Source organism: Poecilia reticulata, chromosome 1 (assembly GCF_904066995.2).
Source record: "Poecilia reticulata chromosome 1, P_reticulata-male-v2, whole genome shotgun sequence".
NCBI lineage: Eukaryota > Metazoa > Chordata > Actinopteri > Cyprinodontiformes > Poeciliidae > Poecilia > Poecilia reticulata.
The window spans coordinates 32,268,264-32,295,346 of record NC_088830.1 but is presented as its reverse complement, the minus strand read 5'-3'; the positions used below and the strand labels follow the sequence as shown (position 1 = coordinate 32,295,346).

Sequence of the window (27,083 nt, the reverse complement as noted above, 5' to 3'; positions counted from 1 at the left end):
AATTCCTCCAAAACATTTTTTTATCTGATTATTAACTCTAATACTAACCATCTCAATCAAAATTTGTGCAATTATGTTTTTTATTTCTCAGAAATTAAGGATTAATGACGACAACTTACTCAATTACTCATTTGGACATAAAAAATGGGATTTACATTTTTTATGTCCACTGAAAAAAACCTAGACACAAAAAAACAATAATTTCCTTGAAAGTGATCTTTGGTAAATTTTTTTATATTACATTTTATTTTATTTTTTTCAAAGGGCGATCTTTATAATTGAATTTGAGACACAGATACTGTTCCGGGTCAAATTGACCCGCCAATTAAAATCAAGATAAATGAGTCATGCAGAGAGTATTTATGTTTTCCTCCACTTCTACTGAGTGTCACTCAGTGTGGGTGGAGTTTACCCACTCAGTGTGGGTGGAGTTTACCCACTCAGTGTGGGTGGAGTTTACCCACTCAGTGTGGGTGGAGTTTACCCACGGGAACAGAAAAGGTTCCCGTCAAAAGTTGTATGAACACCTGCTTTCTCGCAGTTCATTGTGAAGTAGAGAGCAGGGAGAAAGTGGGTTTGTGTGTGTCTGCGTGTGTGCATGTGTGTGTGTGTGGTGTGTTGTGTTGTGTTTGTGTGTGTGTGTTGTGTTGTGTTGTGTGTGTGTGTGTGTGTGTGTGGTGAAATAAGGTTCATAGCTGTAAGGAAACAAACAGAATTGGACATTTTTAATCTTTTTTTGCACTTTAACTTGACTGCCGGGTCAAATTGACCCGAACAGTATCGATGTAACAAGTAGACGCAGGGGGGGCTGCAAATGTGTAAAATGAATAAATTTTCAATTTATATGTAGAGTTCACCTATTAAGACAAATAGAAAAAGTTTCATGCAATAAAAATACTTGCAACTATTTTAAAAATATTTTTAAACTTTGAAACGGGTCAATTTGACCCGCAACATAATAGGAGGGTTAAGCCACAAACAGATCCCCGAACAGCAGACATTCCTACACAAAACAAACTGATGTAAAATAAATAACATTTGCACAAAGTAAATGTGCAAACGACTACTGGGCGATTCCACCTAGTCTTGGTCAAAATGACCCGAGGACAACAGCCACATTACCTCAGCCACAAAATGAGGACAACAGGAGGGTTAAAACCATTATTTTTACAGCTTTAAATCTAGCAATGTAGATTTTTTTATATCCAAGAATTAGAATCTGTTTCAATAATAGGAGCAAATTAATCTTTGTCTTTAAGTTTCTTTATTCGAAGGCAAAAGCGTTCGAAGACCCGACTCACTGAACGCAGTCAGGAGAAGAGCCTTGAACGACACACATCACATGGTTATAGAGTCACAGCACGGAAACGACTCACCCAAAGTCTGATCTTATCTCTATTACCAGATGAACCACAGAGACAATCCTGACCTCCAGCTCATGAAACATCCCTCACCTCTTGGAGGGGACGATTTTATGGCAGGAAAGAGAACCGATGAGGATTTCAGGAGAAACTTCTAGTTCTTCTTTGTCAGTCACTCATGGGTTCAGGTCAAACCAGGGAACAAACTACATTCCACATTCAGTTCCAGATGAAGCATTTTACCCAGGATGTCTTCAGGTCTCTTCTGCAGAAACATCTAAACTTTATCTGGAAACTTCTTTAATGGTTGCAGAAACACAAAAACACAGCAGATATAATCGGTAAATAAATGGTAAAAAGTTTCATCAGTTCCATCAAAAATGAAATAAGCTAAAAACAAAATTTTCTATTACAGTACATATAGTAATTATGTATGTTTGCTTTAAGCGACATGTGAAAAAAATACATCCATGATTAAATGTAAGTGATTACACCAGAAATTATAATTTTACACTTAATTATAATAATGTAGCAGTACTTCTTAAGTTACCGTATCATCAACATCTCCACCATGAAATTGCTGCAGAGTTACAGGAAAAACGTAACAGTGAACATAACTCGTACAAAGATCAGCAAAAAATATTGAGTCGACGGTTGAACCAGTTCATGTTAAGATTTTCTGAAGATGTAAAAGTAAATTAAAAATAATGACTAAAGAGAAAGAAAAGATATTTATATAAGTGAAACAAAGTGCTCACTGAACTAAACAGTGTAGTTTACATTACATTAGTAGATAGTTTGCCAATAAAAATACATTTAATGAAACATTTCAGAAAAATGAACTGTATCTTTTGCTACTGCCAGCTGTGTGTGGCGGCTCTCTTGAATAGTAAAACCTACACAGTCTCAGTTTTTGTAGCCGACCTCATTTCACAATCTGTGCTGCTCAACTCCAGATTGTTACATATTTTAGAACACAGTGAAGCCAGAAACTTATCCAAGATGCTTTTCCGACTTAACAAATATAAAGTTGTGTCTGCAAGGGGACTAAGATAAATACAAACATGAAACGCAAGTTCAACATTAATGTAGGTGTTAATTTGTACTACTTCAAGAATAATCAGAAGCCAAATGACGATGGGCAGATAAAGCAGAGCGTAATTAAGCAGCACCACAGCCTGAATGGCTATGATTCGTCGTTTTTTATCTGCTGGGACACGGAGCGCTCCAGAGAGAGCTTTGATCGTCCCAACCAAGAAGAAGATGAACAACGGAAAGGGCAGGAGGAGAAAAACTACAAAGAAGATGACAGATGGCAGATCAGTAGTCACATAATACAGTGGAAGAAAAACAACAGGAAGGATCCAGACCACACTGCAGACCACCACATATGTCTTGATGTTTCTCCTGAATCTGTACCACAGTGGCTTGGCAACGACCAGATACCTGCAGTAACAGATACAGATGTTTAGTCTGGAGAATAATAAGTGAGAGACAGAAGAGGAAACATGGAAACACACCTTTCACAAGAGATGCACACCATGAATCCGACACTGACCATTATAGCATACAATGTGATGAAAAAGGAGTGGTGGTATAAAAATATGTCTGGTGACATTCTGCAGCAGAGCTGAATGAGATCAGACACCAGGAGGTTGATGACATAGACTGGAGCATCTTGGCCCTTTTTCACCTGTGAGAAAGTCAACAGAGGAAAAAATATTAATGACATAAACATATTCTAGACATCTAGGATGTTTCCTGTTCCACTTATTTTAGTCATTTCTAAGGACAAGACCTGAGACAAGAGAGAACCACAGTTTAAATATCAGGCTGGGAATCAAATCCATTATGAATAAATAAGTTACAATTATACTGAACTCACCTGGAAAAAAACTGCAATCATCACTATAAGAATTAGAAGAAGTGCAATGCCAATGGTGATCCAATTCACCCATTTTTGGATTTGACCTTGCAAATAGTAGTAATGGTCATAATGGTCAAAATCGAAGTCATTGTTGTAGCCGTCATGAGTGTCACTGCTGTTGAGGCTCATGTTGCTGTAATTGAAACTTTTTCCCCAGATGTATTAAAGTTCAACTCTTCCATCCTTCAGTATTGAACCAGGAATTTGATGACAGGAGTGACTGTAAACCGAAGAGACAAAGGTGTAAATACATTTTAAACGTTTCAGTATAACATGTAATTCCTGACATTTTACCATCAGAATCTAAATGATATCAAATTATATTGGTAAAAGTGGACATATTTCTCAATTATCAAAGTTTATATGTTGTTCTTTTTTTTTTTTAAATGGGTCCAACATGGAAATAATTCACTTTTCCAACCAGAAAAAGTCAAACATTCAGTGTTTTAAAGATTTACTTCTCTGTATTGACTAATGGACATGTTTCAATTCAGGTTCTTATGAACAACCCTGCATTAGCAAACATTTAACTGGAACAATTTACATTTTAGAGTGAGATGGCAGTTTATATGTGTATAATCTGAATGATTTGTTATTTTGTTCATTTACGCATCAGGGTTTGGGGGTAAAAGTTATTTTTCACCCAGGATCCATTGCAGGAAGGTTCCTCAGACACAAAAAATGAAAATAATTTTCATGTTTTCATTTCTAATTTATTATTGTCAAAATTAATTTCATGCACGTGACAACAGTGGGGAGGAAAAACTCCCCTTTAACAGGAAGAAACCTCCAGCAGAACCAGAACCAGGCTCAGTTCAAGTGGTCATCTGCCGCAGCAGACGGGGGTTTGAGAAAACAGAACAGATACGCAAAAACAAAAAAACTGTAGCGCTGACGTAGGAGTACTTTTTATGCTAAAAGTAAAAAGTTAACAGCAGAAGATAGAAAACAATTAATTACCGTTTATATGATCTCAGATGATGCCCTCTTCTAGAAAGGCATCACAGCCAAACAGACCAGATGGAGCTTCTGTGGATTGAGGGGGAAAAATTAAAGTATGAAGTTAATGAATGAATGAACAGTAAATAATGCAAACTGAACAGTAGCAGAAGAAGAAAGCAGGAGAGTGAGATAAAGTGGTCAGTTTGTCCTCCAGGAGCCTGAAGCAGCATAACTTAAACCATCCATGTCTACTATTAGCAGGTAGCATAATTGTTTTTTCTAATTTGTTCTACCCGTAATATTAATTATGGTATATATTTTAACAACATATTATATTGGATGTAATCTTTCATTTCTGTACAAAAAAAATATATTTACCTTTGAAAGTTTAAAGGCACTGAGATGGTTCCTGTTTCAGCCAGTTATCTTTCTCATCTTAACGATCTGCAGCCTGTGCATTCTCTATATCTGCATATATGATGTCTGACCAATCACATCTGACTAATCAGACACGAAAGGAAACGGAAGCAGAGATGATGTGGTAAGTTCACTTCCTTTATGAGCAGGAAGAAAGTGTCTTTTAAGATCATATCAAAGTATTTTAGTTTTCTAAAACTCAGTTCTCATGAAACAACTTCTTCCAACTCAATTCATTTCAGTTATGAGGCGCCAATTAACAATAAATATTCTTTAAAGGTTCTTTCAAACCTTTAAAGGTTTGAAAGATTACCCCTTAACAGGCGGGGTAATTGCAATTACCCCGCCTGTTAAGGGGTAATTGCAATTACCCCTTAACAGGCGAAAATGTTAAGGGGGCGTCATTATGTATTAGGGGTTGATGGACTTCATACATTTTAAGGTGGACTATAAAATTATAAAAGTCGAGTAGAAGTCGACTCCTCGCAGTGATGTCATAGAAACGTAAGCGAACTTCACATCAACTTACAGGCTGAATTATATTCACAGCAAATATTGACAAATTTACAATATTTGTAAATTTAACATATTTAAATTAAATTATATTTAAATTTAAATTTAAATTAAATTAAATTAAATTAAATTAAATTAAATTAAATTAAATTAAATTTTAAATTAAATTAAATTAAATTAAATATGTAATTTAAATTACATATTTAATTTAAATTAAATTTAAATTTAATTTTATATAATATTGACAAATTTACAAATCAGGTTAGAAGCTTTGAGTCTATTATGCAGGAATAAACGTAGAAGAAACAGAACATCATCCCAGCGGCGGATTAAAGTCTGAAAAGTTGCACCAAGTCAGGTGTGACTGTTTTTCCCCTTGAACCGGCTAAGACTGGACAGCTGCACACGTAGGAGTCAAATTATCACACTGACCAGAGACACAACGGTGCTTTTGGTTTGTGCATCACAAACAAAACTTATTATGAACGGATCCTGTTTAGTTACTGCTGAATTCAGCGCTGCCAGCTGCTGCTCCTCCACCCGGATGCGCAGGACGCTCCGCTGACTCAGCAGCGGCTCTTTTTGCGGGATGAACTAACATGCGGACCGCGGCAGAGATCGCCTCTTTCAGATCCTCAGACTGAAGCTTTAACTTCGTTTCCAGATGTTGTCAAATTGTATTTTTATAAGAGCGTAAAGCTGCCAGGTCAGAAGCTTCAACAGCGAAGTGGCGCAGTATGGCAAGCCGTTTTAACATAAATTCGATTTCGTCCGACTGTCCGTAATTACATTCCAGATATCTAAAAATGCATTTTGACCAGACAAAACAACATTTTGACTATCCGGAATGGTAATTTAAGATACCTTCACTTACATTTTGACTAGTCAAAATTCCTTTCAAGATATATCAAATGACGTCACTGGATCTGTCATTTGACGGGACACAGCCGTAATTACGATTTAAGATATCATGAACGTAATTATGACTAGTCAAAATTACAATTTCAGATATCTGAATTAAGAATGACGTGGAAGCCCCTTTGTGGTGTCCAAACAGTTGCCTGCAGAATTTTATGTTTCCTACACAAAATTGTCAGTAAATGCCATAAGACCGCTTCTGATATCTGCAAAGAATTTCCTGTTCATTCATTTCCGACAAGCCGACTGCACTTAAGAACAGCTTTGCAATTTTGAAAAGCTAAATTTGCTATTTTCAACATGGAAGTGATGCATTTTCAAACATCTTTTTTCGTTTTCTCTATATTTCATTGTTTTATTAAACTTTCAAATTGATATGTAAGTCAGGGACGTTTTTACTAGACAGAATACCAATTCAATCTGGAGAGACTCAGACAGAGAAAGAAAGCGATTAAAGAAAGTTTAATGACAAATAAACATTAAAGTCCTTTGGCGTTCAGGCCCTGGCCGGGAATGTTGAGCTGGAACTTCGATAAGCTTGATAAACATTCCTGATGCTGCATAGGAATGTAATCCTCCTGGGGCCTGTACTGGAGGCGGTGGTTGAAGAAGGATGTGGCCTGAAGATCCGGGAGCTGAAGGTGGAGATGGGGCAGAGGTGGGTTGGTACGGAGGAGGCCGTGGCCGGGAGGTCCTTTTCAACTGGAGCTCTAACGATGATTGGCCGAAGCGAGGGTTGATCCAACGCTGATAGGTCCAGGATGAAGAGAGGGAGGTGCTGATTTGATGAGGCAGGTGAGGCTAAAGAGTCTTCCAGATTGAATTTGCGCCAAAGCTTCATTTCAAGATATCAGTAATGTCATTCTGACTAGTCACAATGTCAATTTAAGATATCTTAAATAGAAATAGAAAAGCTGTGTAATTCAACATATCTCTAACTCATTTAGAGATATCTTAAAAGGAATTTTGACTAGTCAAAATTACAATTCAAGATATCTTAATTTAGTTTTGTCTAGTCATTATTTGCTTTTAAGATATCTATAAGACACCATGAACTAGAAAACATTTTGGCCCAGTTACTGTCGGTTGGTGGTGAGTCAGTGCCCACCGGTCCTTCATGTTGGAGATATGAACTGATCAACCTCAGGTAAAACAAAGCAGCAAACAGCTCCAGGAGTAAATAGAAATTCAGAAACTGAAATTACATAATAAAGACGGTTAGAATGAAAAGAGCTTATCGAAAGCATGTTTATTCATCTAAACCTACAACAGCAAGGCTGATAATTAACCAGATAATCAGCCATTGGTTAAAAACGAGGTGTGTATGAGCAACAACAAGTGATTTAAGACAGCAATAAAAAACACAACATCGACCGCATTTCAGAATCCCACCAATCAGAGCTCGCTTACAGCGTAGCCAGCCAATAGGAACGCAGCAACAGTTCCATCCCCCGCATAGACAGGAAATCACGTTCTAGCCCGCTGTTGTTGTTACGGATAATCCCGGAGATGTCGGCTCTCTGACAGCATGGGCTCACTGTCATGGCTGGCAGACCTCAGCAGCTCCGCTCCGTCTCCTCCGAACATGCTGCCTTTGCTGCTCTTCTTCGTGGTTTTTTATCTGGTTCGTTTTTATCAGAAGCAGCGCGGCATCTACAGGAACATCCCGCCAGGTCCGCGGCCGTGGCCGGTGGTCGGTAACTTCGGCGGCCTTCTCCTGCCTCCCTTCATCCGGCGGAGGTTCGGACAGACCTCCAAGCGGAACATCGGCGTCATGGAGGCTTTAACGTCCCAAGCCAGCGTTTACGGGAACATCTACAGCCTGTTTGTGGGCAGTCAGCTGATCGTTGTTCTCAACGGCTATGAGGTGGTGAAGGACGCGCTGTCAAACCATCCAGATGTGTTCTCAGACCGGCCAGATGTTCCCACTATCTCCATACTCACCAAACGGAAAGGTGAGGAAATGATAAACACGCTGCGGTGCAAAAGATTATATCCAACTTCCTGTCACCGAGACCTTCTTCTCCCTTTTCCATACGGTGAAACCTGGTGGTGGCAGCATCATGCTGTGGGGTGTGTTTCTTTTATTTGATTGGTCAGACTTGATGAGGCGGTATAAATGAAAACTCTTGCCTCTTGATCTCATTACCATTACCAGGTGTGGAAGAGTATCCAAAAGTTTTACTGAAGTAAAAGTAAAAAGCAGCCATAGAAAAAAAATCTTAACAAGTCTGTCCAATTTCCTCAAAAACTGTAATCTCCCAGAAATATACCGCATATCTGTAAAATCCAAAATCATATATTTAGGAATTACAATAGAAAAAGATCAAAAGTCACGTAGCTAGCAACTTTTCCAAGATAGATTCCATCCTGCTGGTGACGTCTTCCAAATGTATCGATATGCCTGGTATCTGCTAACTCCAAACCTCATAAATCCCGTTATCATGAGTCCAAATAAATACAGATCCTCCACATCTTCCAGGGACAAAGGAAGACGTGTTTCATTTTCAGCTGCTGTGGTTCTGTTTCTCACTCACTGACATAATTTTTCATAAACATCTTAAGAGTCCAAAATGTTTCCCTCTGGGTATGTCTGCACAGGATAAGTGGGCTCTTCTTTTCCCAGTATTCTTATTGAGAAAATTTGATCAATTACAATGAGAGACAAGTTGACCTGATCCATAATTTACAGATTCAGAAACAGATGCTCCAAAAGCAGCACCAAGACAGAGGAAAGCAGGGCAGAAGTGGGTAAGGAGGGAGCAGAGGACAAAGCTTCTGCCGTCACTGAGAGCTAGAGAGGTTTATTGTAATAACTTGGGGACAATTTACTCTCCAGCAAATTTGTCTTTGTGACAGGTCAGTCTGTAAATGACTAGAGCCGTCTCCTGTTTGTGTTTCAGGAATCGTGTTCGCCCCCTACGGGCTGGTGTGGAGAAAGCAGCGTAAGTTCTGCCACGCCACCCTGAGGAACTTCGGCCTGGGTCGGCTGAGTTTGGAGCCGTGCATTCAGCAGGGCGTGGCCGCCGTCAAAATGGAGCTGCTGAGGCTGAACGGAGAGCGCGGCGGCGTCGACCCCTCCAGGCTGATCAGCAACGCCGTGTCAAACGTCATCTGCTCCCTGATCCTGGGTCAGCGCTTCCATCACGACGACCCTGAGTTCCGCGGCATCCTGGACCTGATGTCGCGCGGGTTGGAGATCTGCATAAACAGCCCCGCAGTGCTCATCAACATCTTCCCGCTGCTCTACTACCTGCCCTTCGGGGCGTTCAGGGAGCTGCGGCGGGTGGAGAGAGACATCACGGTGTTCCTGAAGAAGATCATCCAGAGCCACAGCAACACTTTGGATCCTGACAACCCCAGAGACCTGACTGACATGTACCTGATGGAGATGCTGGCTCAGCAAGCCGCAGGAGAGCAGGACAGCAGCTTCACAGAGGACTACCTCTTCTACATCATCGGAGACCTCTTCATCGCCGGAACCGACACCACCACCAATTCAGTTCTGTGGGTTCTGCTCTACCTGGCCCTGTACCCTGATATCCAAGGTAACTGCGCCGCCTGAGACCCGATGGTGCAGTAGGTTCGGTTCGAATGGGGACCAAGGTTGCATGTCAAGTAGCATTGTTCTTTAGTATTCCTGCTTCCCAAGCTGCATTTTCTTATAAATATTTCTGATAAAAAGTCGTGCATAAGTGAATTTTCTGCTAATAATTTTGAGTTTATTAGCAAACCTCTGAGGCTTCAGAGGAAAGACGCATTACATCACAAACCAGTAAACTATTTAGGTTGGTATGACTGGATTTCATTTAAGGGTGTCAGAGTAAAGGGAGTCTAACAGAAATACATGCCGCACATTTCAGATTTTTATTTACTAAACAATCTGAACACCATGTGTCGTTTTCCTTTTAAGCCTCACCAGAAAACATTTAAGTTTGTGGTGATTAAGTTTGTGAATTTATCACATATTTCAGGTTTCTAGATGTAAAATCTCTACTTATTAATAGTGAAAGAAGAAATTAAGAACCGGCGGCAGGTTGCCATGTCTCCTCTACTTCCTGATTTTGGTCAGAACTGGCTCAGTAAATATTTAACCACTTCTCACTGATGCAGACTGACACGTCAGCCTTTTCATTGGTGTCACTTTAACCAGGCACGCTTGTGCGTTGAGCCTTAGCCGGTTTCCATGACGACTGACGCTTGCATCCCTCTGTGTGGATCCCAGACCAGGTCCAAGCAGAGATCGACAGAGTGGTGGGCCGACGCCGCCCTCCATCTTTGACTGACAGAGGAAGTTTGCCTTTTACTGAAGCCGCCATCATGGAGGTGCAGAGACTGACGGCGGTGGTTCCTCTCAGCATTCCTCACATGGCGTCAGAGACCACAGGTAACCGGGGGCAACCATGGGTACCGGGGGCAACCAGAGGATAGTCTGCGATGGAGCGTGTTTTCTGATGGGTTTTATCCGTTTCCCAGCATTCCGGGGCTTCACCATTCCCAAAGGAACGGTCATTATGCCCAACCTGTACGCGGTCCACAGAGACCCCAGTATGTGGGACGATCCGGACGCCTTCAACCCGGCCCGCTTCCTGGACGGAGAGGGGAAACTGCTGAGGAAAGAGTCCTTCATACCGTTTGGAATCGGTACGATGCTCTGTCACCCAGGAGAATAAACCCGTTTAGCTCCAGAAAGTTTATTTATTCCTCTTATTATTGATGATTATGGCTTAACAATAATGAACCTCTGAAAATCTTAGTATGTTAGAAAGGTTGTTGCTTAAGAAGCTGGCTGTTCAGAGTCTATTATCCAAACGTTTTATCCAAGAATCTTCAAAGAGTTGTAGATGGTGATGCTGTGAGCAGGAAGGATCTCCAGTAGCTGTCAGTGTTGCAACAAATGTTAAAGGCCTCTGACCGAAGAGTGTTATAACAAGCTAACAGCTAAATTTCCGGTCAGCAGAGATGATAGTAACACGTCCTAAATGACACCATCAGTTGTTTGCTAGCTCTGCTAATCCGCCTCCTTTGCTTTGGCCACTCCTCTTTACATCTCTATCGAGAGACGTTGGAGTCGAGGATCCAGAGACGGTTTCAACTTCTTCCTACTGTCTCTGGTTCCACAAAGCCTTCTTTAAACTTCTCTGGGATTTGGGGTCAAAGTTCAGGAATAATTTGACCTTTTGAAATGCTAATCAGCTTCTACCAGTTGTAAAAACAATACTCCGTTGCCATGGTTACACGTCATAATGACCAGAGGGAATGATTGTCCAAACATGCAACAATTCAACCAAAAGAATATGAACAAAAATCTAGTAAAAGAACATAATAGCTGACAGAACTGCTCCAACGTGCTGCTGCCATGAGCGCCACAGTTCTAGAACCAAGCAAATATGGAATCACCTTTCATTCTTTGTCTTTTGTAATATTCTGGTTTGAATCTTAATTTTTTTTTATAAGCCATAATCACCAAATTAACAGAAATAAACACAAGTAAATCCCTTTTGCATGTGGCCGTCAGGTCGCCGGGTGTGCATGGGCGAACAGCTGGCCAAGATGGAGCTGTTCCTGACCGTCAGCGGTCTGCTGCAGGGATGCACCTTCCGGCTCCCAGACGGGGCGTCCGCTCCGTCCCTGCACGGTCGCTTCGGCCTGACTCTGGCTCCCTGCCCCTTCGCCTTGTGCGTGAGCGCCCGCAGTGAGGACTCATTCAGCCGCGACGCACTCGGCTAGAGCGGCTGCTGCGACCTGAAGATGCTTCTCAGGTCTCCTGGAGAGACTCTGGGAGAGAATTTAAACCAAAGAGTGTCTCTTTCGCAACATCTTATCTTTTATTTTTAAGAATATTTCTCTGATTAGTCAAAATGTATTTGACTCTAAAAAACTTGGATTTCATTTTTAGGTAATTTCATGTGTTAATTTATAAGAACAGTATTAATTTGTTTAGCACTTACATTTATTTCCCTTTAAAAGGTCAATTTTTATTTTCGGCTGATTCTATAAGATACCAGATGAAAATGTTATTGTTTTATGGTCAGTTATTATTTTAATATGGAGAAAAATGTTTATTTTCTGCCCCATAAAATGAAAGCAACTTGAATACCTGACTTATTTAATCATAATAATAGATTATTGTCCTATTCATTTGAGGAGAAATGATGTTTTCTTGGTAATTTTTTAAGAAACTTTTGGATGCAGACTTCCTTTGACAGGAATTGTAGAAAAACAGAATATTAATATTTTAATCAAAGAAGCTTTATTGGCACAAGTGCAATTTGTATCTGCTGATGAAACGTATGTGAACATTTATTAGTTATTTTTTGATGTGAAATGACATGTCTGATATAACAGGAATCAAAATGCGAATCTTGGGAAAAGTTCCAGAGTGCAGTTTTTGATTTGACCTGCAGATGTCACTGTTAGGCTTGTTACATTTCTGAACTTTTTTCCTATTCTGTTTTAGTAAAGATGAGGGGAGGGAAAAGAAAACTGATGATGTTATAATGTTTCTGTTTCCGTGGTTTTATAATTCAATCAATTATGCAGAAAAATTTGGGATATTTTTACATCAATTTTTGCTGATATATTAGGTCTCTAATTTGTCACATTGCAACTAGAACGCAGCATTAACCGTATTAACTTGTTAATTCTTTGGATTTTGGCAGAAAAGCCAAATAATTTTTACTGCTTTTTGGACCTGCAGCCTCTCAGATCAGATCAGGGTCTGAAATTATCCTAAATATTATGGAGTAAGAATATTAATAGTTAAAAAGTAATTTAAAAAACCCCACTATCCTGGAAGAAGAAGCAGGTAAACAGCTGATGCTTAAACATTGATCTCTCTCTCTGGTTCCTGTCATGCAGCTAAGCTAAGCTAAGCTATTCATAAAAATATCAAATATGATGTTTGTAATAATCTCTTTTCTATGGATTAAAGGTGTAATCTATAGTTTCTCCATTGGATTAAGAGTGAAACAAACTGACATCGGACAGAAAAAAATCCTGTTTTGATAGTGTTGCAGAAACTGTCCACTAGATGGCGGTAGTTCTTTTTCCAGTCGGTTTGTCCGCTGAATCTGAAAGCTTTTAAGATGAAGAAGTAGCCTGCAGTCGACCCTTCACCCAGTTTGGATTCTGTCCCCGGTTCTGCAGATTTTAGAGCCTGTATGTTTAGGTTATTTTCCTCCAACATGGCCTTTTTCGCGCACCAGATCCAGAGGAGCTTCTCTTCTTCGGTTGTGAGGAATGTTGTGATCAAAAACGTGACGATCATCGGAGGAGGTCAGATGGGAGCAGGAATCGCACAAGTGAGACGCATGCATGGAAGCTTTTCAGGGAAATTCCTTGTTTCTATTTTTTTTCAACCTGCTGGGAATCTGAGTTTCTGATCTTGTGGTTTTAGGTCGTCCTGGCATTTGCCTGTTCAAAACTTTAATATTATAAACATTTTACAGCCCAATGCACTGAATCTTGGGATCTTCCTGTGGTCGCTGTTAAACTTGGATGTAGCAATCAACAACCAAACTGGCCTAAATGTTAACTTTGTTTTTTTTTCATCATGAAGTCTGTAGATCAGTGTTTCCCAACCCTGGTCCTCAAGGCACACTGCCCCGCATGTTTTAAATGTTTCCCCGTTTAAATATGTCTGATTCAGCTGATTGCAGTTTTGCAAACACTTGTCAATTGAAATCACCTGGGCTGAAGCAAGGAAACACCTGAAACATGCAGGGCAGTTTGTCTTGAGGATCAGGGTTTAGAAACACTGCTAGATGATTCTACAGGAGATGTTTTGTTTTTTTTATCTATCCTTCTGTTTGTTCCACCAATTGATGCTCAACCACAACAGAAGATGAGTTGGTCAGTGTCCAGAATCCATTTCCTTCAAATAAAACGATGCATTCTTATAACTTGAGCGAGCTCCCTACAGAACCTACCTGTTTATAATCAATTTAATTTAGATGGAGCCCAAATGAGTTAACAGAACTTTTATATGACGACAATATTCGTCCATTCACCTTAAAACGCGTTCAGAAAACTGTTCGGCTCCTTCTCACCTGATCTCAACGGAAGCAGATATAAATGGAGACAGTGAAATGTAGCTGCTCCCTCTAGTGGTGACGGGTTGATACAACACCAGAGAACAACATCCGTTTGTTCATTCATTCGTCAACTTGTCCATCCATCCATCCATCCATCCATCCATCCATTCACTTGTCGGTCCATCCATCTGTCCATTCACCCGTCCATCCGGTTGTCCATACATCCATCCGTGTGTCTGTCCATCCGTTTGTCAAGCACCTGTTTAGTATTTTGTGTTAATAGATGTGAAGTTGATCAAAATCTATTTACTATTTACTTATTTGCCTAATGTTTGTTTGTTAACAAACATCATTAGAAGCAACACACAGTTGCTTCTCTGTGTTTATACTTTTTATATTTATTGAAATATACGTGTTTATTTATTTGCACTGCCTTCCAGAGTTGCTATTTTTTAAATTTCGATGAGGGATTATCGCATGTCGCCTTCAGAAAGCAGGCAAAAATACAATAACTATTTAAACTATTCACAGTTAGGCTAATAAAACCTAATTGTAAATCGGGTTTACAATTGGAGGTGATCTGCGTTACCAGATCACATCTCTTCTGTTCTGACTACATCGATGTGCGCATGCGCATTACCACAAGGTAGGACGGATTTACGGGTAGCGCAGATAAACTGAACACCGGCGCAAACCCCAACGGCGCGTCAGAGGTTTTATTGTTAGCACAGCTCTGCTTCCGGTCCAACCCGCTGCATCTTTCATTTCTGAAGGCTTCGTTTATCACCTGCCTTGATAGATGCAGCTACTTAATAGTGATCAAAATAGGAAGAAATTACTGTATTGTATTTGTCATTTGCGAGAAAAACATAAATTACGCTTAAAAATGTATTGGTAGTGATGACGCCACTGACGTTCGAGCCATTTTCTCTTGTCATTTATCGACTCACCTGCTTTTAATCCTGATTTATTCAGATGACCTGATTAAATGCAGGGAATCGACTGCATTTAATCCAGTGGATCGTTAAGACGCAACTTATTCACTGATGTCAATTTGATAGAAAATAACTTATTTCATGACGCTGCGGTAGACGGTGGTAGTGCGCCGACGACATGCTAGCTAATGTTAAAACAATAAGAGAAGCGCGGTAACCATGGTAACCAGTGAGCGTTCAAAGCCTGCCCCGATGCTTGCTGCAGTTGAGTTGCGCGCGCATCCACTGTGTTTACTGACAAATAACCCATCGCTGCTTTTGACTGAGGGTTGTTACCATAGCAACCGGTAACCGAGAGCTCGTCCCCTTTTTCTATTGTCATCTGTCACTTGCGGTATGTATCGGGATCGGCTCTGTGTTTTCTGCTCTATTATTCGATTTTAGACAAATTTAATCATATGCAGCGTTTCATGTGTAAATTTCGCCATGTTTTGAAAGTATTATCATTATTATTAATGTTGTGAATTTTAGTTTAATGTTGTTTAATTTTACAACTGCTAACTGCTGTCAACTGCTCATTGGGAGCCACTGCTGTGTAGTTTTTGGGTTATTTATTGTATTTATCTAACGTAACAGGCTGCTGGACCGACTTTAGCCACCAACTTGACTTTTCTCCGGTTCGGTATGTTTTAAGTTTTAATTCAAAATAATGTTTCAGTGACCAGTTGTATGATCCATGTGTGATTTTGTTTCCTGCAGTAAAACTATATATTTGTTAAGTTAAAGATTAAATTAGCTATGTTGATGAATGACTTGGATTTACATCACTATATAATCGCAGTCAGCTCGCCGCCTTTTTCTAACTGATGTTTACCACCAACTTGATTTTCTCTCTTGTTAAAATAAATGCAGTGAACCTGAGGAAGCTCAATCATTTCCATTTGCATTATTTATTGTTTTTCTCTCTTTCTGCCAAAAACTGGATGATTAAAGTCTCAGCTAGCCCTTTTTGTGAAGGCAGTTTTGTTTACAGAGACTTCATAATTAATTTTATTGTTTTGTTTGTTTCAGATATTTAAAATGTCTTCCAGTTCCAGTCTAAAATGTTCATTAGAAATTAAAGTTTATTGATTTTAAAGTTGATGTTCTTATGTTAAAAGACAGTAGCTTTGTTTCCATTAACCATATATTTGAGCAATTTGACATTCCAAAAATAAATTTGCTTAATATTTAAAATGTCTAACCGGTTTGAGTGTTAAATGTTAAGTAGATCTTTGAGGATATGTTCTAGTTCGTTATGTTACTTGATAATGGTCTCAAAACAACAATATTATTATTTATCGCGATAATTCCTGGGACATTGTATCGTCCAACACATTTTGATATCGAGACAGACCTTTCCATCGGTTTGTCTCTCCATCAACGCTTCAATGCTGCGTTTCTTCCAGGTTCCATATTTGAACTCTGACCTCCTTCGGCTCTAAACCTGTGGTGAACAGTTCAGTTTGTACTTTAACAAACAGACCAAGGAGGACGAGAGTCTGAAAGCGAATCTGGTGTTTTGACCAGATTGCTACGCTCCAGACCAGGATTTTAAAACCTGCTCACATGAAAACCCAACCGGAGCAAAACAAATCCCTTCACAGCCTGATGAAGCTGGTGTGCTTTCTGCTTTCTCCCTGGAGGTCGCTGCATCCACCGGCCACTCGGTGACACTGGTGGACATGACGGACGACATCCTGAAGAAAGCGATGAAGGGAATCCAGAGCAGCCTGAGGAGAGTGGTGAAGAAGAAGTTTTCTGACGACCCGGAGGTGAGGCACTGCAGATCCTCGGAGGAACAAACAGGCGATGAGCGTTTCACAGAGAACATCCTGGTTTCTCCTCAGTCTGGCGACGACTTCATCCAGAAGGTGATGCAGAACGTGTCGACCAACACAAACCCTGCAGCTGCCGTCACCTCCTCAGACCTGGTGGTGGAAGCCATCGTGGAGAATATGAAGATCAAACAGGATCTGTTTGGTTTCCTGGACAAGATGGCGCCCGAGTAAGAGTCACCGCCCGGTTAGCATGTTGGAAATGTTTCTCTGGCTTTCAGGTCTGGGCTTTGTTTGCTCTCGATGTGTGTTAGATTATAGAGTCAGACTTTTTCAAAGTATCTCCATGGAAACAAAAATATTTTTCACAGAAACCTTCCTGCTCACAACGAGGCTAAAATAGGGCTCCAACGATTAATACGATTAATTGTCACTAATTCAGTAATTGATTAATCGTTAAGTGGAGAACACAGACCCAGAAAATGGCCGTTTGCTGAAAGAACACAACAGTCATTAAGCCAAAAACTACAAAAATATATGCATTTTGTATTAAAAAAAATTGTCTGTTCTACCCAGAATTCCTCGAGTGGCAGTTTTAGCTTCACCTGGTTCAAGTTGTGTAAAACTTTTAAGCACATTTTGCTCTTTGTCAGTTAATCCAAGAAATAATCACTAGATCAGCTCTGTTGATGTTATGTCAAAGTGCTCATATGTTCTTCACCCATGGTGGGTTTGCATTGCTTTTGGAGTATCGGCACATTAGCATTAGCTTCCACTAAATGCTTTATTGTTGGCAGAACTAGTATTTGGGATTAGTGCTTAAGGATTAGCACGTTAATGGAAGGCCTTCAAACTGAGTTCCATCTAAATGTAAAATTGTGACCCGATGAGTTTTTGGTTGTTGTGGAAATAATTTTCCGGTATTTTCTGTTGCAGACACACCATCTTCGCCAGCAACACGTCCTCGCTGCCCATCAGTGACATGGCCAGCGCCACCAGCAGGCCGGACCGGTGCGGAGGCCTCCACTTCTTCAACCCCGTTCCCATGATGAAACTGGTAGAGGTGGGTCACACGCAGAGACGAGCCGTCCAGACTGGTTTTGGATCAGAACCGAACCGAGGAGCAGGCTGGAACTGGAGCTGCTTTTTCCTGTAAACGCAACGTAACCGGATCAGTTTACGTCTAGGAACAAGAAGAGTTGTTAAAAAACACAAAGCATTATGTGATTTACAGGCACGTGGTGCCATTTTATAGCATAATCAAATTGTTACCTTCAGTTGTTTTACAAAATCTGTATGTATCAATATGACTTTAAAAGAAATGTGACTTTTTTTAATTAAGATCTTGAAATTGGGCCTCTGTCTCTTTAAAAACTCCAGCTCTGCCTTCAACATGGCTCCTCTATTAACCCTTTAACGACGTTTTTACCAGCATTGCTCAGAGAAGTGGCTCCTATAGCGAGCTCAGCAGTTCCACCAGGTGTTTGCTAATTGCTGCTGGCTAGTCTGGAGGAGCTGAATGGGGAGGAGCTGAATGGGGAGGAGCTGAATGGGGGAGGAGCTGCGGCTTGAAGGCGGGGCTAGGTTCACCCTGGCGTTTTGCACAGCTGGATGGTTGTTATGGATTTCTCAAACATTCATGAAAGAATCAAAGCCACACTGCAGGTTTGTTTTTGATGAGGTACAGCCCCTTTGAAAGGTGAACAGCGTTGGCCGATACCGATGTTGATGCCAACAAATCCTGCATCCTGGCTCTGCATCCTACCGGAACGTTGGACCAGTTTCCCAGCCTGTTGCCTCGGATCTTTTCCTGCTTCTTGTTTCCTGGATGACGTTTTGGACTCTTGCGTCCCGCCAGGCTTGAAAGTCGGTAAAGTCTCGATCTCCTGCAGGTCGTCGCGACGTCATCGACCAGCCCAGAGACGTCCGAGTCCCTCCTGAACTTCACTAAAGCGCTCGGAAAAACGCCGGTGTGCTGCAAGGTGAGGTGGAACAGTTGGACCGTCTGAGGAGGACGGTTCCGGTCTCTGAATCCCTGCCTTGTTTGTCCAGGACACACCTGGGTTCATCGTGAACCGGCTGCTGGTTCCCTACATGATGGAGGCCCTGCGGCTGCACGAGAGAGGTGCGTCTCCGTCTGCTTCGCCGGTAAAATGGTTGCCATGGTTTCACATCAGTTTCTTTCTGCAGGCCACGGGTCCAAAGAAGACATCGATATCGGCATGAAGCTGGGCGCCGGTTATCCGATGGGACCGTTTGAGCTCAGCGACTACGTGGGACTGGACACAATAAAGTTCATCACAGACGGTGGGTATTTACCAATACGGCCTTTAAATTTTACTGTTGTAGTTTGGCCACCACCCAGCAGAGGGCGCTGCTGGTCATCCTTTACTGAGCCAGTTGATAGAATTAAAGATGGCGACTGCTTTAAAAGCCACTGTAGACAAGTAGGTATGAACATCTCTGGTCATGGATACTAAGTTTCACATATTTAATTATTTTCATCTTTTATTCTTCTATCCGACAATAAAAGAGTTTCCTGTTTTGTTATATTTTATAAATATGTCTGTTTAATGAAATGAGAAAACCACAGTTTTCTGTTTATCTGGTCAATATTTAGTACCGCTGGCACAAAATAATGCTAAAATTCAGTAGATATTTATTTTAATTCAGGATATGAGAATTTAGGCCGTTATGGAAGACGGTGGACCTTCTTCATACATGAGAAAACTCAGGCTTTTAAGAAAATGGCCGCTTATCAGTGAATCGTTAGTCGATGTTAGATAAACTGGTTAATCGATAATTTGGATCTAAATAATCCTCTTCCTCCTGAATCTTTAGGCTGGCGCGAGAAGGAACCCGACAACCCGCTCTTCGCTCCCAGTGATCTCCTCAACAAGCTGGTCTCTGAGGGGAAACTGGGCAAGAAGTCGCTACAGGGATTCTACAAGTACAGCAAGTGATCGGATCAGAACTGGAGCAGCGGAGCCTCCAGGCAGAACGGATCGGAACAGAAAAGTGCCTCTCGGGTCGTTAGCATCCAGATCATCAGACCTGATTAAACACACGCTTTAAAAACAGCTGAATGTGATTTATTTAAAGAAACATAAACCAGTAAGGTGATTGATTACCGAAGCAGAGCTAATTTATTATCCAGAAAACTATTCTGAGCTGAAATATTTCAACACAGTGTTTCTCAAAGTGGGGCCGCCAGGGGGCGCTAGAGGAGCCTCAGAGAACTGGAGGGGAAATTAGGGAAAAATGCAAAAGAATAAAAATGATCACAAAATCTAACCAGTTTTCAGTCATTATTATTAAAATATTGGATAAAATAATTTATTGTAATATTTTTTATTGTGCTCCTCTTTTTGATTGGCTGCCAGTTAAATTCATGGACCTGTTTTAAGTTAATCAAAAGGAATGAGGCAGTAATCATGCCACACAAATGCAACAATTAATAATCAAATTGATGCTTCTGTACATACTTTATAGCTCTACCTGTAGGTTCACAAATTTTACCTTTCAAAATTCTACCTATTATTTCACTTTAACAAAACATTTTTCCTGTTTTAAGTGAAATAATCTGCCAGTGAAAGCAAAATATTAAGGAGTTATTGATTTAAAACAAGAGCCTATATGTTTGCTGAAGAGTTGCTTATTTAGTCATATTTCAAGTGTTTTAAGATATTTGCATTAGAAATTTGACCAAAACTCTTTGGTAAGTTTTTGTTTTCACAGTAAAGACTGCAGACTTTTTCCAGATGCAGAGTTTGTTTTTAAACAAAGTCCAGAGTTTTCTGTCTGTCTGTTAACAAAAACAAACAACAAAACCAGCATCAGGCTGAGATTACGTCTACGGAGTCATTAGAAGGTTTTCCCAGTAGTTCTGCCTGCCGTCCCGGTTCTGTGTTCGCTGCGGCTCCTCTGAAGTGGTCGCAGCAACCAACAGAACCCGACCACTGAAACATCTGCTGGGAATCTCCACAGCTACGCAAACAGTCGGCAGAAAGCTAGTTTAGGGATTTTGGTCGAGAATTTTGACGTGGATCTTCAGGAATCCTGATGCTCTGGAGTTTTTTCACACACAGATTTGTTTCAACTGAGTTTTGGAAGTACAAAATCTTAAATTTCAGCTTCATCCTCGGTGAGAAAACTGAAAACATGTTGATGTCTACAAACAGAACCTGAAGAAAACCCGAACCGAACGGCTTCAAATGTCAAACAGCAAAGGTCAAAGTAGAGACCAAATGCCAGGATGTAAAAATATGAGCGCGCAGTGATCTTATCAGTTACAGGAAATCTGGCAAAAATGAAATGAATTTGAACCACTGAGACGTTTTTCCTCGTATCTGCTTGTTTATGTTGAACTTCTAGTTTGCAGAAAAGCTGCAAAGGATCAAAATGATCACAGGTGCAAAACATAAACCTCATGCTTTTATTCTGAAAGGACACACTCGCTTCCTCCTGTAGTCCTTTTCTATTTAAAAAAGACTTGAATTATTTGCTTATTTGCATTTTTTTTGTGTATTTTTAATATTGTAATCAAAAAAGGCTTATAGTGGTCAAATGAAATATCTGCAGAATGTGACCATTTTTTAATCAGATTAGTCGTTGGAATAATTAATACAATAATTGTTAGTTGCAACCATATAAAAAACATGCAGAAACTATCAGAATTTTTAACCTTTGACCCTTGGATGCAAACCAGCAGCTATCAGCTGATAAATGTGGAAAAAACCAAAAAACTGCATATTTCACCAAAACTGAGTAAAAGAAGGAAACTAGTGAGACTAAAGGTTCTGGTTGGTTCTACATGTGACGATGATTTTCCACTGGTTTGGACCAAAGACTGAAGCTGGAAGACAGAAAACTTTTCCTCCAAAACCAGATCCAGGTGTGGAATGTTTTATGATCCGGCGAAACCGGACTGGAACTTTGTGCCAAAACTTTCTGCAGCTGAACAGAAACAAAATGAAGTGATTATCTTTGGACCCAAAGTGAAAGATCTAGAGTTATAGATCTATATTCAGCACACGGCTTCAGTCACTACAGCTGGAAACCAAGATCTGGGTTTGAACCTTCAGTCACATAAAGACAGTTACAAAGTCGGCCTTCTATGACCTGCAGAGCATTTCTAGAATTTCCTTCAAGATCTAGAGAAACTCATCCATGCTTTTATCTTTACTCCAACAGTTCTGCATAAAAAAAAAAAATCAGAAAGCTGCAGCCAATCCAGAACCACAAATCTGGAACAAACGTCCAGAAAACTGAAAAACAGCCGAAACGCAGAGTTTCTTTAATTCAAGGTTAAAAATCCAGATGGGCAGAGCCGATTTTGATTGATTTGTTACCGGAACGCTGATTAATTTCTGTATTATTTTAATATATTATGAGAATTACTCCTGGCTTTGAGGGTATTTGACTAAATGTATTGTTTGCTGTTCTGAAAATGTTTTAATCACAAAGCGCTTTGATAAAAATTCAAACAAACTGGTCTAGATTACAGCATGCAAGCACATTATTCCACTTTTTTATATATATTTGTAAACAAAACTGGATAAAACATGAAATTGTTAATAAGCTGATATTTTAGTACATCACCAAATATATAAATATGGTTATTTATATGTTGACCAGAAGATGGCGCCGTTTCATCAGAATTACACCAGATCAGATCCAAACACAACATTCAGATTTTTTATGTCTATCCTTTAATCAACCTTCAAATTTATACACAGTCTGTACATGAATGTTGTTTTTGTTGCTCTCCGTCTTCGAGCTTTAAAGCACGTTAAGGTTTCAGGTCTGCTCACCACACGACTCATCAGATGAGACAATGGTGCCTTTTTATTTAAAAAAAAGAACAAAAAACATGTTGAGACAATTCAAATATGACTTCCTGGGAACAAAATGCTCCTCCAAGATAACAGTGACCCGAAATATTAAAATAATAATAATAAAAAAATTAATTTGTCAAGTAATACTAAAAATAGAGCATCAAAATAAAATTTAAAAATGTTACAGAGATGGAATAAACAACATGGCTAAAAAGACCACACTATTAGCTACCAGAGAGAGAAAGACAAAAAGGTCCATTGCAATAAAAGAAAGACTGTCAAGTGCTGGAGTAAATATATATATCTGCTTCATTTGTCGTGTTTCCGAGCAATAAAATCCTGAAGTAGCCTGCAAAAATATCCAGAAAAATCCAACATATCCTGACAGTTTTTAAAAAGTACACATACCGAGCGTTTATGTTACACCGAGCCGACCCCGAGGTCACTATTTGTTACAAATAGTTATCAAAAGAAGCCGCAAGTTTCGATTTTCTGCAAGACGCTCCAACAAGAAAAATGGCTTTCTTGCGTCCAAAAGCTTATTTTCATATATACCACTATAAAAAAAACAAACAAAACAAAAATCACTAAAATATACACCGAGAAGATGAAACGAGATACAAAAACAAAAGCATTCAAAATAAAATTCAGTCTAAATAAAGCAAAGAGAGAGAGAGAGAGTCGAAATGATCCGTTTTTTTTCTTCGCATCAACTTGGTCGGACGTTTGGTGAGACGAGATGAGATTCCTCCGTCTTCCTTAGTGCAGTCTGTCGAAACAACAAAACAAAAACAAAGAGGCGTTTGGTCGGGTGGAACGGTCCCCAAAACGTTTCCAGTGAGAGGTGGGAGCGAGGGAGGGGCGAGCGAGGGCCTGATGGACTATACAAAAACGGACAGGTGACAAATAAGTTAGAATAAGTTAGTGCCGGTGGAGGAGGAGGAGGAAGAGGAGCAGGAGGAAGAGGAGGAGTCTGTGCTGCGGGTTTTCAGTGCAGAAGACAGACGGAGGGTTTGGTGCGACGGCGCTCCCGCTAAAATTCCTGATTGTCTCGTTCAGTTCAGTCTCCGGAGCGGAGGCGCCTTCAGGAGGCGAGGGAGGAGCTAAATCTGTCCCGGTGTGGCGGAGGTGAAGGTGGAGGGGCGGAGGAGGAGGAGGGGGTCCCACTGAGAACCGGAGAGTTTTGGGTCTTCATGGAATCTAACAGGCCTCCATCTCAAGCAGAGGACCCGATGATGCTGCCTTCGCTTTGCACGTCGAAAAGCTGTTCCTCTTTCCTCCTGAGGGGAGAAAACAGAAACGCTCAACATCTGCACCACAAACTGAGATAACATGGACATTTTAAAATAAAAAAAACTTTAATTTCTAAAGAACATTTAACACCAGAAGTGGAAAATATTTCAATATCCAAAATAAACAATAATAAAAATGGATTATAAAGTCTCTGTAACCAACACTGCATTAAAAAATAAAATAAAAATCAAGTCATTCAGCTCAGACAAGGTAAACAGGCAAAAGTGGCAGGAAGTGCAGATTAACCACTTCATGTTCGTAAATGTTTGCAGCTTCTTCAGTGATATTTAAGAAGTGGTGTTATGCGTTTTCCAGGCACATGGGGCCATTTTATAGCACAATGAAGTAACTATGTTACCTTCAGCTGTTACAAAAATGCTTCATATATGAAATCTGACTTAAAATAAATTTCACTTTGCAATTTAATGCCTTGAAATTGGGCCTCTGTCTCTTTAAGAAACTCCTGCTCTTTCTGAGACTCCGCCTCCAGGAGCAACATGGCTCCTCTATTAACCCTTTAACGACGTTTTAACCAGCGCTGCTCTGGGAAGCAGCTTCTATAATGAGCTCAGCTGATGTTCACCAGGTGTTTGCTAATTGGTGCTGGCTAGTCTGAAGGAGCTGAATGGAGCCGGTGCTCTGTGAGGCAGAAGCTCTTAAACAGGAAAACTGCAGCTCTGAGGAGGAGCTTCGTCCTTGAAGCCGCCTTTAAGGACGAAGCTCCTCCTCAGAGCTGCTAGGACCAACCAGGCGTTTTCCACAGCTGAATGGTTGCCATGGAGATTAAAAGATTTCTCAAACATGCATGAAAGAATCAAAGCAACAGTCCAGGTGTGTTTCTGATGAGGGAGTAAGATAATAAAGATGGAAAACTTGATTTCGCATGAAGCTTTTAAAGTGGAGCATCTGTAACGACTAATGGTCATGCTTATTGTAATTATCAAGCGATTAGTTGATTTGTTGCTTATTGTGAAAGACTTATCGGCTGTAAAAAGTCGCTCACATTCCAGAGAGACGCGTCAGGCTGAGCCGCCTCACCCTGCAGGCGCTCACCGCCATTCCCACCGCCATTCCCACCGCCATTCCCACCGCCGTCCTCATTCCCATCCACTCCATCCATCAGCAGTTTTTTTTTTTTCTTTCTTTTTGGTTCTCAGACATTCAGCTGACTGAACGGAGCGGCGAGCCACGCTCTGAACTCCAGAGGAGGTCAGAGGTCGGCGACAGGAAGTGGGCCGGCCCGGCTTTGATGACCCAGCTGGCAGCACTTCTCCGTTTCAGCCGAGCGGCTTCTGGCTGACATTTCAGCTCCGGCTGCAGGTGGGCGAGCGGCGGGGAAACAGAAAAAAGAAATCCGGCATTTTTCCCTCAATGCCCACATTATGCATTTATAACCGTAGAAATAAAAGGTGCAACCTCAAACGTAACTGGCCCTCTGACAGTTCCCAGTCCGTTCTTGGCAGGCTGGACTGGTTTTACAGCTAATACTCAGCTATTAGGAGAGCAGTTCTCCCTTAATGTGAGAAAGGTTCTCATTTTTTAACACCTCTTCTTCCTTGATCCTCCCTGAACTTTTATGGCTAAATTCACACAGCAGGACTTGATGTTCAGTTCAGATTTTTGGCTAAAATCAATTTTGTTTTTGTGTGTTTTGAATGGCTGTTTATACCAATTAAACACAACCGCAATCAGACCTCAGAGAACAATTTACGACCCCTAAAGCAACAAACATGAGCAGAAGAAGAACGTTGACGTCACTCAGCAGAGCTCCGTTTACACAAGCAGTAATGGACGCCGCCGTCTGCGGATCGATTTTAAAGCTGTTGAGCGCCGGGATAAAATCCTAAGACGAATTAAGCTAATAAAAATAAAGATAAAAAGAAAGAACGGCTAATAGCTACGGCCTGCAGGCAGCTTCTGCAGAACTCAGTGGTGGGGTCGGGGTGTGATGCTTCACTGGCGCAAACTTCTTTCACAATTTCAGAATTACAACTTTCAACCATTATTTACCTTGTCTGGTTTATTCTGGTACAGAATCATGATGCATGTCTCACGTTTTATGCAACGAAAAAGTTGGATAAAACATGACGGTTCAGACTGCAGACGCTTTGAAAAGTATCGGATACGTATCCGATTTAGTTCCACATATGAACGTGGCAGAAAATCAGATTTTGCTTTGGGTGAAAAGATCATAATGTTCAAAGTGCTGTGTAAAAGTCAAACAGGTCGCATACGGGCAAAACAACAAGTTCTTCCTCTGGCCATAAATATCCAGGTGAAGAAGCTGGAATCAAACATGCAACTTTCCGATTGCAAGGCAACTACACTTCCCTGTGAGCTCCCTCTACTGGTCAGGCAAAGAGTTAGCGCCAACCAAAGACGCTAAGCGAGCGCTGGAAGGTAACTACAGCCGCATATCATCAGCATAGAAACGAACGTCTTGACAAGACAAAGCTTCTGAAAAGTGGAATAAAGGGAAATTTTGTTTTGTTCAAATTAAAAAATACTCTTGATTCCAAAGGGAAATTCAATAATTTTTGTAACAAAATAGAAAAGTATGAAAAATATTTACCAAAATCTGTCCAACTACACATCATCCAAAACAAGAAGGAAAAAAACAAGAAGGAACCAGAAAAAATATTGATCTCTAGAAAGCCAGGAATGAAGTTTTGAAAAAGAAAAAAATATAAATGAAAGTCCAGAGCTACTCCAACATGCTGCCGCCCTGAGCGGCGCAATTCTAAAAAACATATCTGGAAAATGTTTTTAAAAAGGTTTTAAAATTGGACCAATGCTATAAATAACTCCTTCGGTGACAAACTGCTGCATCCGATGTGCACAAAGTAGAGTTACAGTAGATCCTTCCTCCCAGCTGTTGGACTCTATAACCATCACTGCTCCCAACAAACTCAGCAAATGTTTGAATCCCTGCTGGATCTTCGGACAATTTTATCTAAAGAAAGCAAACCCACAGCCAGTGAGCATGTTGGTCTTTTTGTGAAGAGCAGCTTTGGAAACGAAGCTGCTCTTCGTTTCCACTCTGCATCAAGATAAACCAGTTGCTTAACATGCATGCACACCAGCTCC

At 40.6% G+C, this 27,083-nt stretch overlaps 4 protein-coding genes across 10 annotated transcripts in view; 2 read left to right on the top strand and 2 right to left on the bottom strand.

The window, feature by feature from the left end:
- Nucleotides 1-977: 977 nt before the first annotated feature.
- On the bottom strand, nt 978-3,503 carry LOC145549175 (uncharacterized). The gene is made up of 3 exons (XM_081601158.1): nt 3,247-3,503; nt 2,882-3,054; nt 978-2,807 (listed from the first exon to the last, which is right to left on the bottom strand). Exons 1-3 carry the CDS (start codon nt 3,415-3,417, stop codon nt 2,258-2,260), a joined length of 894 nt encoding a protein of 297 aa, XP_081457284.1. The 5' UTR covers nt 3,418-3,503; the 3' UTR covers nt 978-2,257.
- Nucleotides 3,504-7,546: 4,043 nt separating this feature from the next.
- On the top strand, nt 7,547-12,549 carry cyp2u1 (cytochrome P450, family 2, subfamily U, polypeptide 1). The gene is made up of 5 exons (XM_008422542.3): nt 7,547-8,033; nt 8,982-9,626; nt 10,304-10,465; nt 10,555-10,722; nt 11,597-12,549. Exons 1-5 carry the CDS (start codon nt 7,607-7,609, stop codon nt 11,806-11,808), a joined length of 1,614 nt encoding a protein of 537 aa, XP_008420764.1. The 5' UTR covers nt 7,547-7,606; the 3' UTR covers nt 11,809-12,549.
- Nucleotides 12,550-13,158: 609 nt separating this feature from the next.
- On the top strand, nt 13,159-19,946 carry hadh (hydroxyacyl-CoA dehydrogenase). Of its 2 annotated transcripts, XM_008422562.3 has the most exons (9): nt 15,377-15,443; nt 15,686-15,731; nt 16,735-16,863; nt 16,939-17,096; nt 17,803-17,929; nt 18,759-18,848; nt 18,919-18,991; nt 19,057-19,173; nt 19,708-19,946. In XM_008422562.3, the coding sequence occupies exons 3-9, from the start codon at nt 16,774-16,776 to the stop codon at nt 19,827-19,829; spliced, it is 777 nt and encodes a 258-aa protein (XP_008420784.1). In that variant the 5' UTR covers nt 15,377-15,443; nt 15,686-15,731; nt 16,735-16,773; the 3' UTR covers nt 19,830-19,946. The 2 variants fall into 2 exon arrangements, with proteins under 2 accessions (XP_008420778.1, XP_008420784.1); XM_008422556.1 differs by lacking the exons at nt 15,377-15,443; nt 15,686-15,731 and adding an exon at nt 13,159-13,382.
- Nucleotides 19,947-22,695: 2,749 nt separating this feature from the next.
- Nucleotides 22,696-27,083, bottom strand: part of lef1 (lymphoid enhancer-binding factor 1) — a 64,633-nt gene continuing 60,245 nt past the window's right edge. For all 6 annotated transcript variants that reach the window (XM_081611609.1, XM_008422581.3, XM_081611612.1 and 3 more), the window contains one exon: nt 22,696-23,983. Coding sequence is in view for 2 of the 6 variants with exons in the window: in XM_008422581.3 (XP_008420803.1) it covers nt 23,904-23,983 (80 nt within the window). In the remaining 4 variants the exon portion in view is untranslated. The remainder of the gene's footprint in view (nt 23,984-27,083) is intronic.